The 15,166-nt window shown below is 30.8% G+C and overlaps 1 protein-coding gene and 1 long non-coding RNA gene across 3 annotated transcripts; one reads left to right on the top strand and one right to left on the bottom strand.

Annotated features, from left to right (window-relative positions):
* Positions 1-570: 570 nt before the first annotated feature.
* LOC115701030 (uncharacterized) lies at positions 571-2,990 on the bottom strand. Of its 2 annotated transcripts, none has more exons than XR_004008492.2 (3): positions 2,722-2,990; positions 2,478-2,575; positions 571-865 (listed from the first exon to the last, which is right to left on the bottom strand). It is a non-coding gene; the product is annotated as an uncharacterized LOC115701030 (long non-coding RNA). The 2 variants fall into 2 exon arrangements; XR_004008493.2 differs by having other exon boundaries at positions 2,801-2,986.
* A 4,825-nt stretch (positions 2,991-7,815) lies between these two features.
* On the top strand, positions 7,816-14,744 carry LOC115718702 (uncharacterized). The gene is made up of 3 exons (XM_030647527.2): positions 7,816-7,994; positions 8,123-9,227; positions 13,757-14,744. Exons 2-3 carry the CDS (start codon positions 8,130-8,132, stop codon positions 14,621-14,623), a joined length of 1,965 nt encoding a protein of 654 aa, XP_030503387.2. The 5' UTR covers positions 7,816-7,994; positions 8,123-8,129; the 3' UTR covers positions 14,624-14,744.
* Positions 14,745-15,166: the final 422 nt, after the last annotated feature.

The raw sequence follows: 15,166 nt of genomic DNA, 5'->3' as shown, positions 1-15,166 counted from the left end.
TATATGCTGAGCTTCAATAAGTGAACCGAATTTACTAAGTAAATTCCTACTTATTAATTCTTCGTTGAATCCACTCTTAGAACTTAGAATTGCACTCTCAGACTTATATAGAGCATATTATATGTTCCACGATATAGATATGCTATCTCACACTACTACAAAAAGTACAATTCACGTCGGTTTTTAAGTGTCACTTAAAGAATTTACGTCGGTTTTAGCAAATAGTTTTTTATTAGCGTCATTTTTAAAACGACGCAAAAAGCAATTTTCGACATTTATTAACCGACGCTAAATACGTACTTTTCTATTTTATTTTATGCGTCGGTTAAAAAATGACTCTAAATGTTTCATGACATTTTAAAACTGGCACAAAAAACTTATTACGTCGGTTTAAAAATGCCATATCTATTACGAAAATACTTGTTTTTAACATATTGCGTCACTTATAAAATGAAACACAAATATAAATAAGGGAAAATTGCAAATTTTTCATGCAATTCTCCCCACTTGCTTTATCAAATTTTAGAATAACTCTATATAATAGTAAATACATAATAGAAAAAAAGTTAAAATAACATTTTTAAAACTCACATAAATTAGTAATCGATTCTATTAACTAATCCCACAATACCAAAATTGTTAATAGAATCGATCCTAAAAGTTAAATTTCATGTATATCGTAAACTAAATATAAACTAATTACATATATGCAAAATATAACAATAATCATAAAACTTTTTACTCATGTATTATAACAAAAGTAGTAACCTTGTACTAAATCCATAATCAAAGGCTTCACAAATTCGACCCACTCATCCCGTACTGCATTGATCCCTTCGTTACTATATGGAGCGTCTGACTTGAACTGTAAAACAAAAGATAAAAAAAAATTAATGTTTTCTCTATCCTCCTCAAAATTCGGTGTTTTTCATAGTGCTAATTTGTGCTAATGTGTCGGTAATTAAGACGTTAATTTAAAAATAAAATTGAAAAGGACAAGAACATTAACTGTTCATTATATATATATAATGGGTCTGCATGCTACTTCTACTATATACTACCAAAAAGAAAAGGCAGTACCATCATGTCATGTCATCTCTGAAATGAGCTTATGATTATGGGTCTAAACAATTTTAATAATTTTCATGACTATTTCATTTTATTAATGGAAACTAAACTGGAGTATTATATCTTTAGAAGTGTACAAACAATAATCGAAACTCTGGCATATATATTAATGGCTCATCAGCACAGAGTTATTAATAATGACCAATATAATTTAGTACTAGTACTATAGCTAGTCAAAATGAATTTTCAAGTGTGGATATATATAATGCATATATATATATAAATATTGAAAAAGAAATAAAAGCACCAAAATGAATGAAGAATGGAAGCAGATTAAAGGTGTAGGATCTCATGTGGTGTGAGGAAGTGAACATCATGCATATATAAAGCTAATTATAATGTGAAGCTTTTGATAGCAGTAGTAACTAAATATTAAATTGGATTAATGTTGCACACTAAAGTAACAATATTAAACAGCTATTGAAGAGATAAAAAAAAATGCAACAGTCATAAATTTCCAATATATTGGCATGTTGTCAAGCATCTAATTTAGTGAACCATACTTCTCAGGTACACAATCTTGATGGATCAATAATCAATTTAAAATTTGGAATGAACTAAATATATACAGAGAAACATATAGATGACTATATATAGATATATAGTCATTCATTATTACAATGCTTTCAAATTTGATGAACAAGAACAAAGAACACTCGGAGGATAATGTCGTGTCGACCATAAGTGAATACTACAAGTAAATTATAACACTACTACTAATTAACACATAACAGACATGTACCAAGTGTGCATATAATTCCTTACAAGTCATGAATTTTAACCCTTTTCTCTTTCCCCTTTTAAAAATTCTGTGTGGCATTTCTTCAAACACTTGTTGTGCATAATTTAGAAAAATGATGATTATTCCAGGCTAAGTTCACTTTATCAAATCAAATTATCAACACACAAATTATCAAGTTTTGGCTCACTAAAAACTAGTTTCCGAAATTCTGTTCTCAAGGATGAATCAACATTTTAAGTATACCAATTCACAATTACTCATTGAATACATTAACTGACTAAAATTAGCATTATGGCATTATTCATATATGAGGATGTTCATCGTTGAAAACACATTAACTCTTCCAATAACTTGATGATTATTTAAAGCTTCCCACGATATCTTTAAAATATATATATATTTATAAAAACGTGTACTAAACCAAACACATGTACAATATCTAAGAAAACAAATGAATTCGGTATTATTCCATCAAGAAAGAACTGGTTTCTAATAAGAGTGATTAGAAGAACATTCTAAAAAGATCAATGAGTACAATAACAAGAAATGAATTACACAGAGAACAAGAAAACCTGTATATACATTAAATCAGCTGTGAAGAACTTACAGAAAGAGAGGCACGGTCTGGGGTCCTTGAGTCGGTGACAAACATATATGTGTGAGGTTAAAGCAGTAGTGGAAAGCGAACGAAAATAGAAGAGAAGGCTGTTGAAAAAAAAATGAAGAAAGAAAATTTCAGACACGAGAGTAAGAAAGAAGAGCAAGAAATAGAAATAGAAATAGAAAAAGGCAGATCTCCGATCTGATGATTTAGATTTTGAAGGCAATTTTCGACCATTGTTTGTACATACCTCTCTAGTAAGTTAAAAGATTTAGTCACTATTAAGTTTTCTTTTATCACTTGTCAGCAACCAAAAATTCTCTACAAACCTTAAGATCTTTGCATCCGATATATCTCCTCGCCGTCGTCTGAAGAGAGACCACAGACCACCGAAGAGAGATGCGGCTGAAGAGAATCACATGAGAGAAAGAGGCTGAAGCGTCTGAAGAGTAGCACGCGAGAGAAGGCTGAGGATTTTGCGTTTTTTAATTTTAGGGTTTTCACATTTTGTTGTGTTGGTTATTAAGTGTCACTATTGTATTTTGTGTCGTTTTTAAAAACTCGCTAATAAAATACTCGACTTTTAATAAATGACGCAAAATGAAATGTAAATTTTTTAATTTTCTGCTTATTCTCGTCGTTTTTGCTTTTAGCGTCACTTACCTAAATGACGCAAATAACATAGTATTAGTGTCATTTTTAAAAAGACGCCCCAATTATTTGATTACTATTCACGTCGGTCAACGCCATGAACAGTGGCGTTGACCGACGTGAATAGTGTAATTTGTAGTATTGTCTTTTAACCATTGTTATAATCTTATTGTGATCAAAGATCCTCTATATAGATGATCTACATCGAGATGAGATAATTTTACCGTTCTCACCCCTTAATGTATTTTGCCCCTTAAAATACTTAGCTACCTGTAAATGGTGTTTAGTCATCTAAGAATTAGTCACTTAAACAAGAGCTCATCCACTTACTTCTATTTGCTAAGCTCGAAGGGAATCATCACTTCACTTCTATACACCAGTAGAAGCTATAGATTCCATATTTATGTTCAGCACTCTCACTCGATCATACTATCATGTTCCCAAAATATACGCATCACCCTGACCCAAAAGTAGGCTTAACTAATAAATCAAAGAACATGAATATCACTCCTGAGTTGAGCCTAAGCATATCAGGATTTAGATTCTTTTAATCTTAAGATCAACTACTAATATTGACTTGGAAAGATATAACGGTAAGTTTGTAATATCTTAACTAAGTTGCAATATCAGTCCAGTCCAATGTATACTCCATACATTTGAAACTAGTATACTTTACTAATGTCCTGGAAAGAACATAACACTTACTCCAAGTGTAAGTACACATCATCGCTGATTATCACATTAGTGTAAATCCAAAACACTGATGAAACAGGGACTTAGTCTTTTGATTCATATGATCACAATCACATTCCACTATGTTGACGATACTGTAATTGTGAATAAACATATGATCTAGATTTAACTGATTCTGTGTGTAAATGTAATAAACATATTAAACCATTAGCATGTAAAATTCATGCAAACATTAATCACTTCGAATTTCTTATATTGATTACTAATGAGATTGTAAAGAGTTTTATTTAGGGCATAAAACCCAACATGGATAACATCTCTCTCCAAGCTCTTTAAATCTCCTCCAAGCAGAATAGAATGGTTCATTGTGTTGTTGGACAAAATCCTCAAGATATAGCATCTGGATTTATCTTGCAGGTCAAACTCATAAGTAAAACATTAGTAAAATTAAAAAAAAAAAATAATAAAACTAAATTAGTACTAAAAAGATAAAAATTTGAAACAACAAAGTTAATACTAAAACTAAAAAGAAAAACCAAATTAGAACAAAATTTAATTTTTAATAATATTACTAAATTTAATCTAAAAGAAACAAATTAGAAATAAGCAAAAAGAATTAACCAAAGTAGAAGTTAGTATAATTTTATGTAATATCAATCTTTATACAATTCCCCGGCAACGGCGCCAAAAACTTGTTACAAAAATTATGATCACTACGCAAGTATACGCAATTAAGTAGTAAACTCACATATGTGAGGTCGAACCACAGGGAATTGGATTAACTACCACTAAATTATACTTATGATTCTATCTGGAAAATCAATAATTTTTATGAATTCAATAAAATAATTCATAAAATTAAAATAACAAAAGAATATTAATCAAGATGAGAAAATAGGGAGAAGAATCCTGTTGTTAGTTTACCAAATCGTTAATGCCTAATTGCTATCCTTTTCTTGAAGTGAATGACAGATTATAAATCAACCTAACTCTTTTCAGATCTTTTAGGTTCTAAATCACATGTTCTCTAATTAATCTCTTAATTAAACTAACATGAAATCAGCATTAAGCAATAATCTAATTATCACAAAGGCTATGCAAATACTTTCGTTTCACGTCAAAACCTAGATTATCCAATTTTAGCATTCTCAATTCTCATTTTTCAGATTTTGAATTAAGATCATAAAACATGTAAAAGGTGATCAATCTTACACATGGAATTAAGCACAAATATAGATAATTTCACAATCAAGATTGAAGGAATGACAATTATTCATTAACTAGGCAAAACTTAAAACAACATTCATCATCCTCCCTAAATAGGAGTTTAGTTCAAAACATCCATAATCAAATCCATAATTAACATTGAAACAGAAAATAGCATAGAAGAATTAAAGAGAAAAGAAAGAACTAGTTGAAGCAATTGATCCGGGTCGCCACAAGCCGCTCTTCTAGCCTCCTTCTTTGTTTCTAGGGCTCCAATTCTGAATGAACCCTAATTTTCACGAACTCCCTCTATTTAAACCAAGTCTCATCTTTAAAATTCGTGAAATTACGAAACTGCCCAAAAATCCCGTCACTGGGGTCCCCGTCGCGACTGGCAATGCCCCCGTCGCGACGGGGCTAACCATCCTTTTTTTCGAGATTCTTTCTGCAATCCCCGTCGCGACTGGGACATTTCCCGTCGCGACGGGATTAGGCAGCACACATTTTTTTTTTTTTTGGTTTTTCTTCTCAATTCTTTCACCACTTGTCCTCAATTCTTGTACATACTTTCTTTAAACACCCGAGGACCTGAAACAAAAGAATCAAGTGTAAAATAGCCTTAAAACTAGAAACAAAGAGTGAAAACTAACCGAAAATATGGCCTGAAACTTAGACTAATTTTAGCCTAACAATATGTACCAAATTGTATTCCCAAACTTTGACAAGTACTAAATTGTATCTCTTGAACCTTCATCTCACTACAAAAAATTGTTACTTTTGGTGACAACTGTTTAGTCACAACATAATTATTTGTGACTAAATATGACCTTTTTTTTTATCAAAGAGGAAAAGAACTTCATTAATCAACCAACCGAATACAACCACAATACACTTCTCCAAAGAGAAGCAACAAAGAAAACTCCTAATAATTACATATCAATCTTTGACGTAAATTCTTCTCCTCTCTAGAACCTTTCCTATCTTTTATCAAGATGAGCCTATATTTCACATCACTTTTAATTTTGTTCACTATACAATTTACAGTATTAGAAAAAAAGGAGAACAAGCAATTGTTTCAGTTTTTCCATATGTGGTAGATCGATGCAGCCAATATAAGGACTCTAATTATTTCAATGATGTTCGGCCTAGTGTTGCCCAGCCACACACTCCAGCTAGCAAAGTTCTTGGACCAACCTTCAAACACCAGCCATTGAAAGAGAGAATTCAACACCTTTGAGACAAGTTGCAACAAAAAAATAAATGGTGGTGGCTCTCAGCTTCACTGTCACAAACCACACAGTGTGTATTCGGGATTGGGGCGAAGCCAGAGGAAACTCTGGTGGAGGCCCGCAGCGATACTGACGTGCAAATCGTTCGTCTGACTTGGGTATAGGGGCGAAAGACTAATCGAACTAAATGTGACTTTTAGTCACAACAAAATGTTACTTGTGACTAAAGCATAGTATTGAGATACAAGTTGTCACTAATTTAGTTTTAGTCACAACAAGTATTGTTACTAAAACTACAATTAGTCACAACAAATTGTAATTTTTGTGACTAATACTTGTAGCCGCGGACCTTTTAGTCAAAACATGATAAAAATGATTATTTATAATTAGTCACAACCTTTTTACTTTTTGTCACAAGTTTTGTTATAACTAAAAGTAAGATTTTTTGTAGTGTGATCTATACGTTAGACACATGTTAGTAAAATTAGATGAAAGTTCTTAAATTTAACAATTTCAATAGTTTGGGAAAAAAAATTTTACCAGCCTCAAAGTTCAAAGGTACGATTAGTACATGTTAAAATTTGTGGGACAAAAATTCTAACTAGGCAAAAGATTACAACCAACTAATTTTTATGATGATGTTTCTTTTTTATTATTGATCTATGCTTTGTCACTATTGTAAGAAAAGAATATTTTTTTCCCTACACATTTCTATGTCCTTATGCAAAGAATTTTTCTTTCTTTTTACTGACTTATATGCAAAGAATTATATCAATAGGCAAAGGAAGGAATTGTCTATTAACTGTCATAAGATAAAAATATAAAATAAAAATATGCTCTAATTTTAATTTTCTGTTTTAAACACAATACTCTACTTTAACTTCTTCTTCATTTTTCTTCTCATAAAAAAAAACTTCTTCTTCTTTATTTTTCTTTTCCTTTTTTCTGTAAAATAATAAGTTAGACAAATAAATAATAACGGCTAATGCTACTATACAATAAACAACCACATTTACTTTTTTTTTTTTGAATTCCTTACAAGTTGTAAAATTGAATAATTATTATTTGTTGTGATAATGTGAATAAATAAAAAAGAAGTTCAAATATATTGTATATATTTTTGGTTTGGGAAGACAAGAGGTTTTGTTTTTTTTTTTTTTAAGAATAAAAAAACCTAATAGGGATAACTTCATTTTAATATTATTAGTGTTTTTTTTTATTTAAAAACCTATATTGCAAGAAAAAAAATATTTTTTTTTATATGTTATTTATGAAATATTTACTTTCTTAGTCTTTTTTTTTTTCAAATAACTATTAACATCTAATGTATGAAAAGAAATAAACAAATATCTCTTATATAATCTTTAAAAAAAAGTTTTCTTTATTAATACTAAAAAAATGAAACTAATTTTTAATTTGATTGAAACTAATTAATATTAATACATATCTATCATTCATTTGAAGTTATACTAAAGTTACAAAGAAATTATCATAGAAGATAAATTTCTTAGAAATAATAAATTATTGTAGCAAGGAAAGAATTTATTTACTTTATTCTATTTTTCTCACCTATAAAAGATAATACAAATACAAAGTAACTACAAATCTGAGTAAAAGAAATAACTCAAGAAAAATTAAAAGCAAAATTAGTGTACTCTCTTCTCTATACAAATTAAAATTAAGCTCTTTGGAGTGATTTATTTATTTTTTTGATTTCAAGTTGGGTGCTGAAGTTCTGAATATAGTAAGCCTTTAGTTTTTTATTCAGTTCCTCGTATGTAATTTATATAAAATTATTATTTGCTTCTAATTTATATATATATTATAGCTGAGCTATTAATGAATTTTTTTATTATTGTTTCAATTAAATAGATCAAAAATGGAGACTCAACGCTTCTGTCCCAGTAATCATATTATGCTCCTAAAAGATGATAAGAAGAGCAGTAATAATGTTTGTGAAATGTGTGTGGTGTCTTTTAGTGAAGCTGATGATCCTTATTATTATGTTTGTGATTCGTGTGACTATTACGTCCACAAATCATGTGAAAAGCTACCAAAGCAAATCAATTACCATTTTCATCCTCAGCACCACCTCTTTCTTAAACCACGTTTCAAATCATTCTGCCATTCATGTGGCCAGTTGCCCAAAAAGTATCTCATGTTTAGTTGTGATGAATGTGATTTTTATATGGATGTTGAATGCACCCAAATGTCAACAAATTCCATATCAACATGTCCTAATGAAGGCCAACATTGCATTCAACATTCTACCCATCCTCACTTGCTACTGCTTTTTGACACATCAACAAATGATATGAATGTTAGTTGCTTTGCATGTCAATCATCAGATGATATTGGAGTTTATTATGGGTGCATTGTGTGTAAGTATTTTCTTCATAAACAATGCATTGACCAATCACCTCAACAAATCCAATTCTCCCACCATCCAAATAATCACACTCATCTCTCCCTACATATGAAATGGCACAATAGTAAATGCAATGTTTGTGGATACTCCAAACCAGCCTTATATTATGATTGTCCTCACAATTGTAATTTTCAATTGTGTTTTAAATGTGGTTTGAGAAGACAAAGAACCATTAGTTATGAATATCATCCACACATTCTTTGCTTTCTAGATAAAATACACACTACATATGATCAATGCAATGTCTATGACAATTGCTTGAAGCAATTAGTCATGAAGTCTGATTCCAATGAATTTCATAAAACTGATTCCTCAATATTTGGTTGTTTGGACTGTGATTTTAAACTCCATTTACTATGTGGTCCATTGCCTTCAATCATAAAGCACGAGAGTCATATGCATAGTCTAAATCTTGTTGATTCATGCATCGATGATACTTTTGGTGACTACTACTGTGACATTTGTGAAGAAGAAAGAAATCCACGACTTCGCGTTTACTATTGTGCCAAGTGCAAATATGTGGCTCACGTACATTGTGTAATATCTGAGGTATGTCACGATTCATGTTATTAATTCAGATATTTAATATAATATTTTAGGCTAATTAAGATATTTGCTTTTGAATTTTTCAAGCAGTTAGGTCTAATTTTAATCTTATATGTATTATATAATTTTTCAATAATTTTAAGAATTTTTATGATATAAGAGATATATTTATTAATTTTCCAAAATTATTTGGGTAGTTTAAATTATTTAAACTATCATTAGGGCGGGCTTCCCAAAATATTTTATATCATCTGCAAGGGTTTTACATTCTTATTAAATCCTTAGTTGTCGGATGTTGTCTTTTTTCCTGGCCCATTGGCCCTCATGGCTTAGGCGTGGATTGGTCAATATCGTGGTTTCACTATTGTAATTGGATATAGGTTTTTACTACTACGATTAGTCTTGTCTCTTTGACATGATTTTTGTTTCGTTGCTGATACGTCTTCTTAGTTTTTCGATGGCTCAACATCAAATCATTGTTAGTTGTTGAAAATAACAAGTTCTCTGCGGTTGAAGAGAGTTGTGAGTAGTGCAGTTACGTATCTTGCACATTAGTTGAGTATTCAAGTTAAGGTGTTGAATGAACCTACTACAATAGTTTCTACTGATTTGTCTTTTGAGAAGTGGAAAAAATTGAATAGGTTTTCTTAAGGTTAGATGTGATGTTATAATATTTTTTATCTTAATTTATTTTATTTTCTTTTGTTAAACGATCTGAAAATTAGGCAACCGATTATTTGACTAGTTTTTTTATTCTAATCCTTATCGAGGTTTCAACAGAAATATCTTTTAATTGGGTTGTAGGCTATTATTTTATCAATTGCTTTTACTAAAATTGTATGATATTTGGGTAATGGATGTACAACATTCTAACATTTTATAGCAAAAAAAAAAAGAAGAAAAAGAAGATATTTATGTGTAATCATTAACTGATTTCAATATTTTTCAGTTAGTTTTTTTTTAAAAAAAAAAATTGAGTTTTAACTGTTACATCTGTTTGGCTAAGGTTCTACTTTTTCTTATGGCTAAAAGTATAAGATAAGTATAAACTTTGACTTATTTTTATTGTTTGGATAACTATTACATAAAAATAATTAATGAAAAATATTTTTTAAAGTATTTAAATATCATTAAAAAAAATCTTTTTGTAACTATATAAAATATTTTGATTTTAAAAATAACTTTTCAAAATCCACCCCGATCTTGACTAATGATATTAGGTAAAACAAGCCTCAAACAATTGTATAGCATGTTTTTAGCCATCTTATACACCACATTGAAACGCTCAATAGTCTCGCACTATATATATAAGAAAATTACTTTGGGGGAATAAAGTAAGAGTTGTGGCATTTACCTCTTTTGAGAGAGCTCCGGAGTGAAGGAAGGAAAGAGTAGCTTTAGTTATGTCTCCAATTATTTTTCACATATTTTTGAAAAACTTGCTATTGAAACCATCCGGTCCAAGAGCCTTGGAATTCGAAATATCAAATAAGGAATTTTTCACCTCCTCTGCAGAATCAGGTCAAGTAAGAAATTGGCCTTCAACATCAGTAATAGTTGGCCCATCTCTTACAATTCTTACATTTACTCTTCTCATGCCTCGCATATTTGGACCCGAAAGCTCTGAATAAAACTCTAAAAAAGCCTCACTGACTCTGTTCGGGTCATCCCCCACTTGTCATTAGTGTTCCTAATTGCATATATTCAATTTTGCTCTCTTTGCTTCTTTAAGCTACCATGAAACAACTAAGAATTATCATCGTCATTTTTGGCCCAAGCCAGCTTTGCTTTTTGAGAAAGCATTGAAAGATAAGCATTGTGAGCTTGGCTTATACTTCTAAGGAGCTTGAACCTCTTTTATTAACCAACTCAATGTTATGAGGATCCCTTTGAATAGCTTTCTAGCAATGTACCATGATTAGCTACCTTCCCCAAAAAAAATTATTGAATGCTTTGAGTATGAGTAACTTTTTTTTTTCAACTTTTGAGTAATCTCAAACATTGGAGTCCCATGAACCTAGTTTTTCAAGCTTCATCTACCCTTCGGTGAAACTCGTGATGCTCACAGCATGTCGAAAAAGTTAAATGGCCTCTTTCCTTGTACTCAAACCAAAAAGAGACAAGGACAGTAATCAAATCTCCCTTAAGGAAAAATCTAGCCTTAGGGGTTGGATATCTATCCATCCATCTAGAGTTAGCCACAACTCTATCAACTCTATCATCTAGAGTTGTAAAAGCAGCCTCAACACTTTACATCAATAACTCAAAATCTTCCAAACACTCAAAATTTCATCCGGATCTGCATGTGATGATGGCATTAAAATTTCCAAGTGCAACCCACGACCCCTTACACTCTTTTGCAAAACCTCTCATGGTTTCCCATAAAATTTCCTTCCTTGATGCTTCATTAAAGGCATAGATTGATGGTGATATAGAATTCTTCACCATGCTTTGGTTTAATTTTACAATGAATCATTTGCCTAGACACTTCCAAAATTTTTACATGAAAACAATGTAAATAACAAAACAATAAATAAGATTTAATTATGAAATTATATATATGGAAATTAATTTCAATTGATTCTACTTCCTATTTCAATAATGCAAATGGATGATTTTCTTCTATCTAGTATGATAGCTGATTATAAATTATATGATACTATCCTCCATTTCAGAACACACATATAATTAGCATTAAGCAATGATTTAAAAGCTACACAAGCTACACAAATACTCTCATTTTGTGTCAAAACCTATGTCTATTCAATTAGAGCATTTTTAACGCTCACTTTTAAGATTTTGTATTGAAATCATAAATAATGCATAAGGTGGCTAATCAAACACATGTTATAAGTACAAATATAAATAAATCACACATCAATTGAAGAGAAAAATCAAAATAGTATTAATCCATAGAAAGTTTCAAACAATCTCATTAAAATTCTTAAATTGGAGTTTAGCTCATAATCTCCATCAACATGATCATAATCAAATCTATGAAAAACATAATAAAACCAGAAAACTAAAAGAGAAGAGAAAAAACTAGATTTGGGGTTGTCACAATTGCTCCAAATCTCCAATCTCCTTTTTCCTCTTCTCTAAGTTTTAAAAGTCTCTCCCTCTAAAAATTGCGATTCTCATCTTATTAAACAACGACCTAATCCTTTTTCCCACCAAATTCAAAAAATGCCCTTAGTAAAATTTTGATTTTGAATATGTGATCGTTTCTTGTTGTGTTTGTAAAAGACATCAGCGCTGCGATCCTAATACAATTTCAAAACTTGTGTTTTGAGTTTGGTTAAACACTTTCTCTCCACATTCCACTCTAAATGCCCCAAAACATATACTCAAACCTGAAAGCAAGCAAAACAAGTATAAATTCACTCCAAAAACACGTAAACATATCAAGAAAGCATGAATTAAGACACTTAAAAAGTAGGCTAAAATTAGCCTAACATTTAGCGAGAAAAAACTACCTACTTTATTTTGCTTACTATGACTGTCAATCCCTCGGACATTCCAGCATAAGATTCTATCCATCTATTAATGGAGGATCTCCCCCTCCATAAATAATGGAACTTAGATCACCTTCCCCTCCCTACACACCTCCTTGAGATGTCCAATACCTTTGCAATTTGAACAAAAGGTTGGTTTCCATTCATAGTAATGAGTCACTATTACATCTTGATCAATTTCATCAATAAAACAAAACCTCATTTGGCAGCTATTGACTAAAAGAGACTTCCCTATTTTTAGTTAAGTTCCAAATTGGCACCTTAATCAATGGCTTTTTGTCCAAAAAAAAAAACACACAAAATCACTATTCAGACCACCATATCATGTTGCTCTTCCAATTGGAATCGAACCAAAAGCACACCAAGCAACCCATTTTCTCAATTCCCCCCTGCCGCCATATTCGACAAAATTTAAAGGCGGGTTAGCACCCAAGACATAACATAACCCACTAATGCAGAGGAATTTCTTCCTCAATGTCCTATTGTTTGATTTTACCCTTACCCCTTATTGAGAATCATGGGATTTTATCTCAAAACCAATTTGCAATGAGTGGAGTAGCCCATGTTCATATATATATATCTCAATTCTCTACCATTTATTCTATGTGGGACAATGTCCACAATATTCCCCCTCAAGATGATGGCTATTTTTTGCTCATCAATCTTGAACCGTATCAAAGTGGACATGGTCACTATCTGTATAGGTGCAGATCGCATAGGATCACTTGCCCGCAAGGGATATGGCTCTGATACCATGCTGAGAATCATGGGGTTCCATCTCAAAACCAATTGGCAATGAGTGGAGTAGCCTATGTTCTTATATATGGTTCAATTCTCTACCATTTATTCTATGTGGGACAATGTCCACAGTACCCCTAGTCCCAGAGCATTAATTTATATTTGAAAATAAAAAATAACTAGTTATAATATATTTGAATTCAAGTATAGTAAGTAGTCTTGTTAAATCAGACTATTATTTTATATTGATGAGTTCTAATATTTTGTTTATATATATAGGTGATCAATGTATTAAAAGGTGATATTAGAGATGTGAAGCTTAAAGTTTTAGGAGAAGATGTTTGGGAATTCCCTAATAAAGAGATTAATTATCCAACTCTACAACTACACCCCACATCATCTCTAAACACCTTAGAAGACTTAATCCATAAATTAACTCGTCGTGACCTAGACAGGTTGAAGGATCATTTTTACTGGGATGAAGAGAGAAACAAGACTGTTGAAGTTGAGTCACAAGAAGATGAGGTTCTAAAACTTTCTAGTTTTACAGAATCTGATTTCATGCATTATATCTTCAAAGAGTCTCAATTCATCTATTTCAAAAAGAAGTTGGGAATAAAAATGAGTGATCTAGCATTGAAGATTGTTGGCATAAAAGGTTATTTCATACCTTTTAATTTGGCCTCTGTTATGAAATACTTGCTTCACAAATACGAAGACATTAGTAACAAGTATTATTCCAAAGAGTTCAATAGCATTGGGTATTACTTTGTATGTAAAGTAATGAAAGAGATGCATACTACTTTGGTCGCTGACATCACTAAAAATCTTCTTCAACAATGGTATCACTATTTATTGTTTGCAAGTAATGATGCTCGTTTTGAGGTGGATTTTTTGTGGCAATTTCTATGGAAGATCACACGAGAATTCTATTATCAACAGCTACGAAAATTAGTTGAGATTGAGTTCCCAATGAAAATAGAAAAGAAGATACTTGAGCTGCAGAAGAAGATTGATGAGTACCATGCTGGTCTTGACAAATGCAAGAAACTTCGGGAGTCTTTGAATTCTACAGAGGAATCTATGGTGAAGCAGGGCTTGGAGAAGGCATTGGAACACAAGTGGAAGCTAGCTACCCAATTTTAATCTAAATTTGATTAAAATGATGATGAGAACAATTGTTGTTGAGCTCTATAAAAGTTTGTATTTTTTTATTATTTATTTTGTTGAAATAAGTGCTATACATATGAGTATAATATAGGCTTACATATATATAGACTATATCAATCAATTAGTGAATAGCAAATTCTATCACTAGACATTAATCACACTCATAATTCAACTCATCCCAAACTTAATTTTAAAAGAAAATTGCAAACAATTTTTTTTAAATGCAACAAAATCATAAAATAAGATACTTTTACTGTTATTTTTTTAATTAGAGTCACATGTGTAATAATTATAAATATTAAAGAAATTTTTCCGTAAATATCCTTTTTTTTTTGTGTTTTATTCTTGTTTAGAGTTCATTCTTTTCATTCCTTACGTTATGAATATAATTAATATGCAAGTAAGGAATTTCTATTAATTGAAAGGCAAAAGAAGAGAAATATATGTACTTTTCTCTCAAAAGAGAAAAATCCAAGTATGTATATGTAATACTTTAAATTAAACTTTAAATGTAAGAGG

The sequence above is a fragment of the Cannabis sativa genome, chromosome 2, assembly GCF_029168945.1.
Source record: "Cannabis sativa cultivar Pink pepper isolate KNU-18-1 chromosome 2, ASM2916894v1, whole genome shotgun sequence".
Lineage (NCBI taxonomy): Eukaryota > Viridiplantae > Streptophyta > Magnoliopsida > Rosales > Cannabaceae > Cannabis > Cannabis sativa.
Note: the sequence above shows the minus strand (reverse complement) of the source record. Positions and strands in the feature narration are given on the sequence as shown.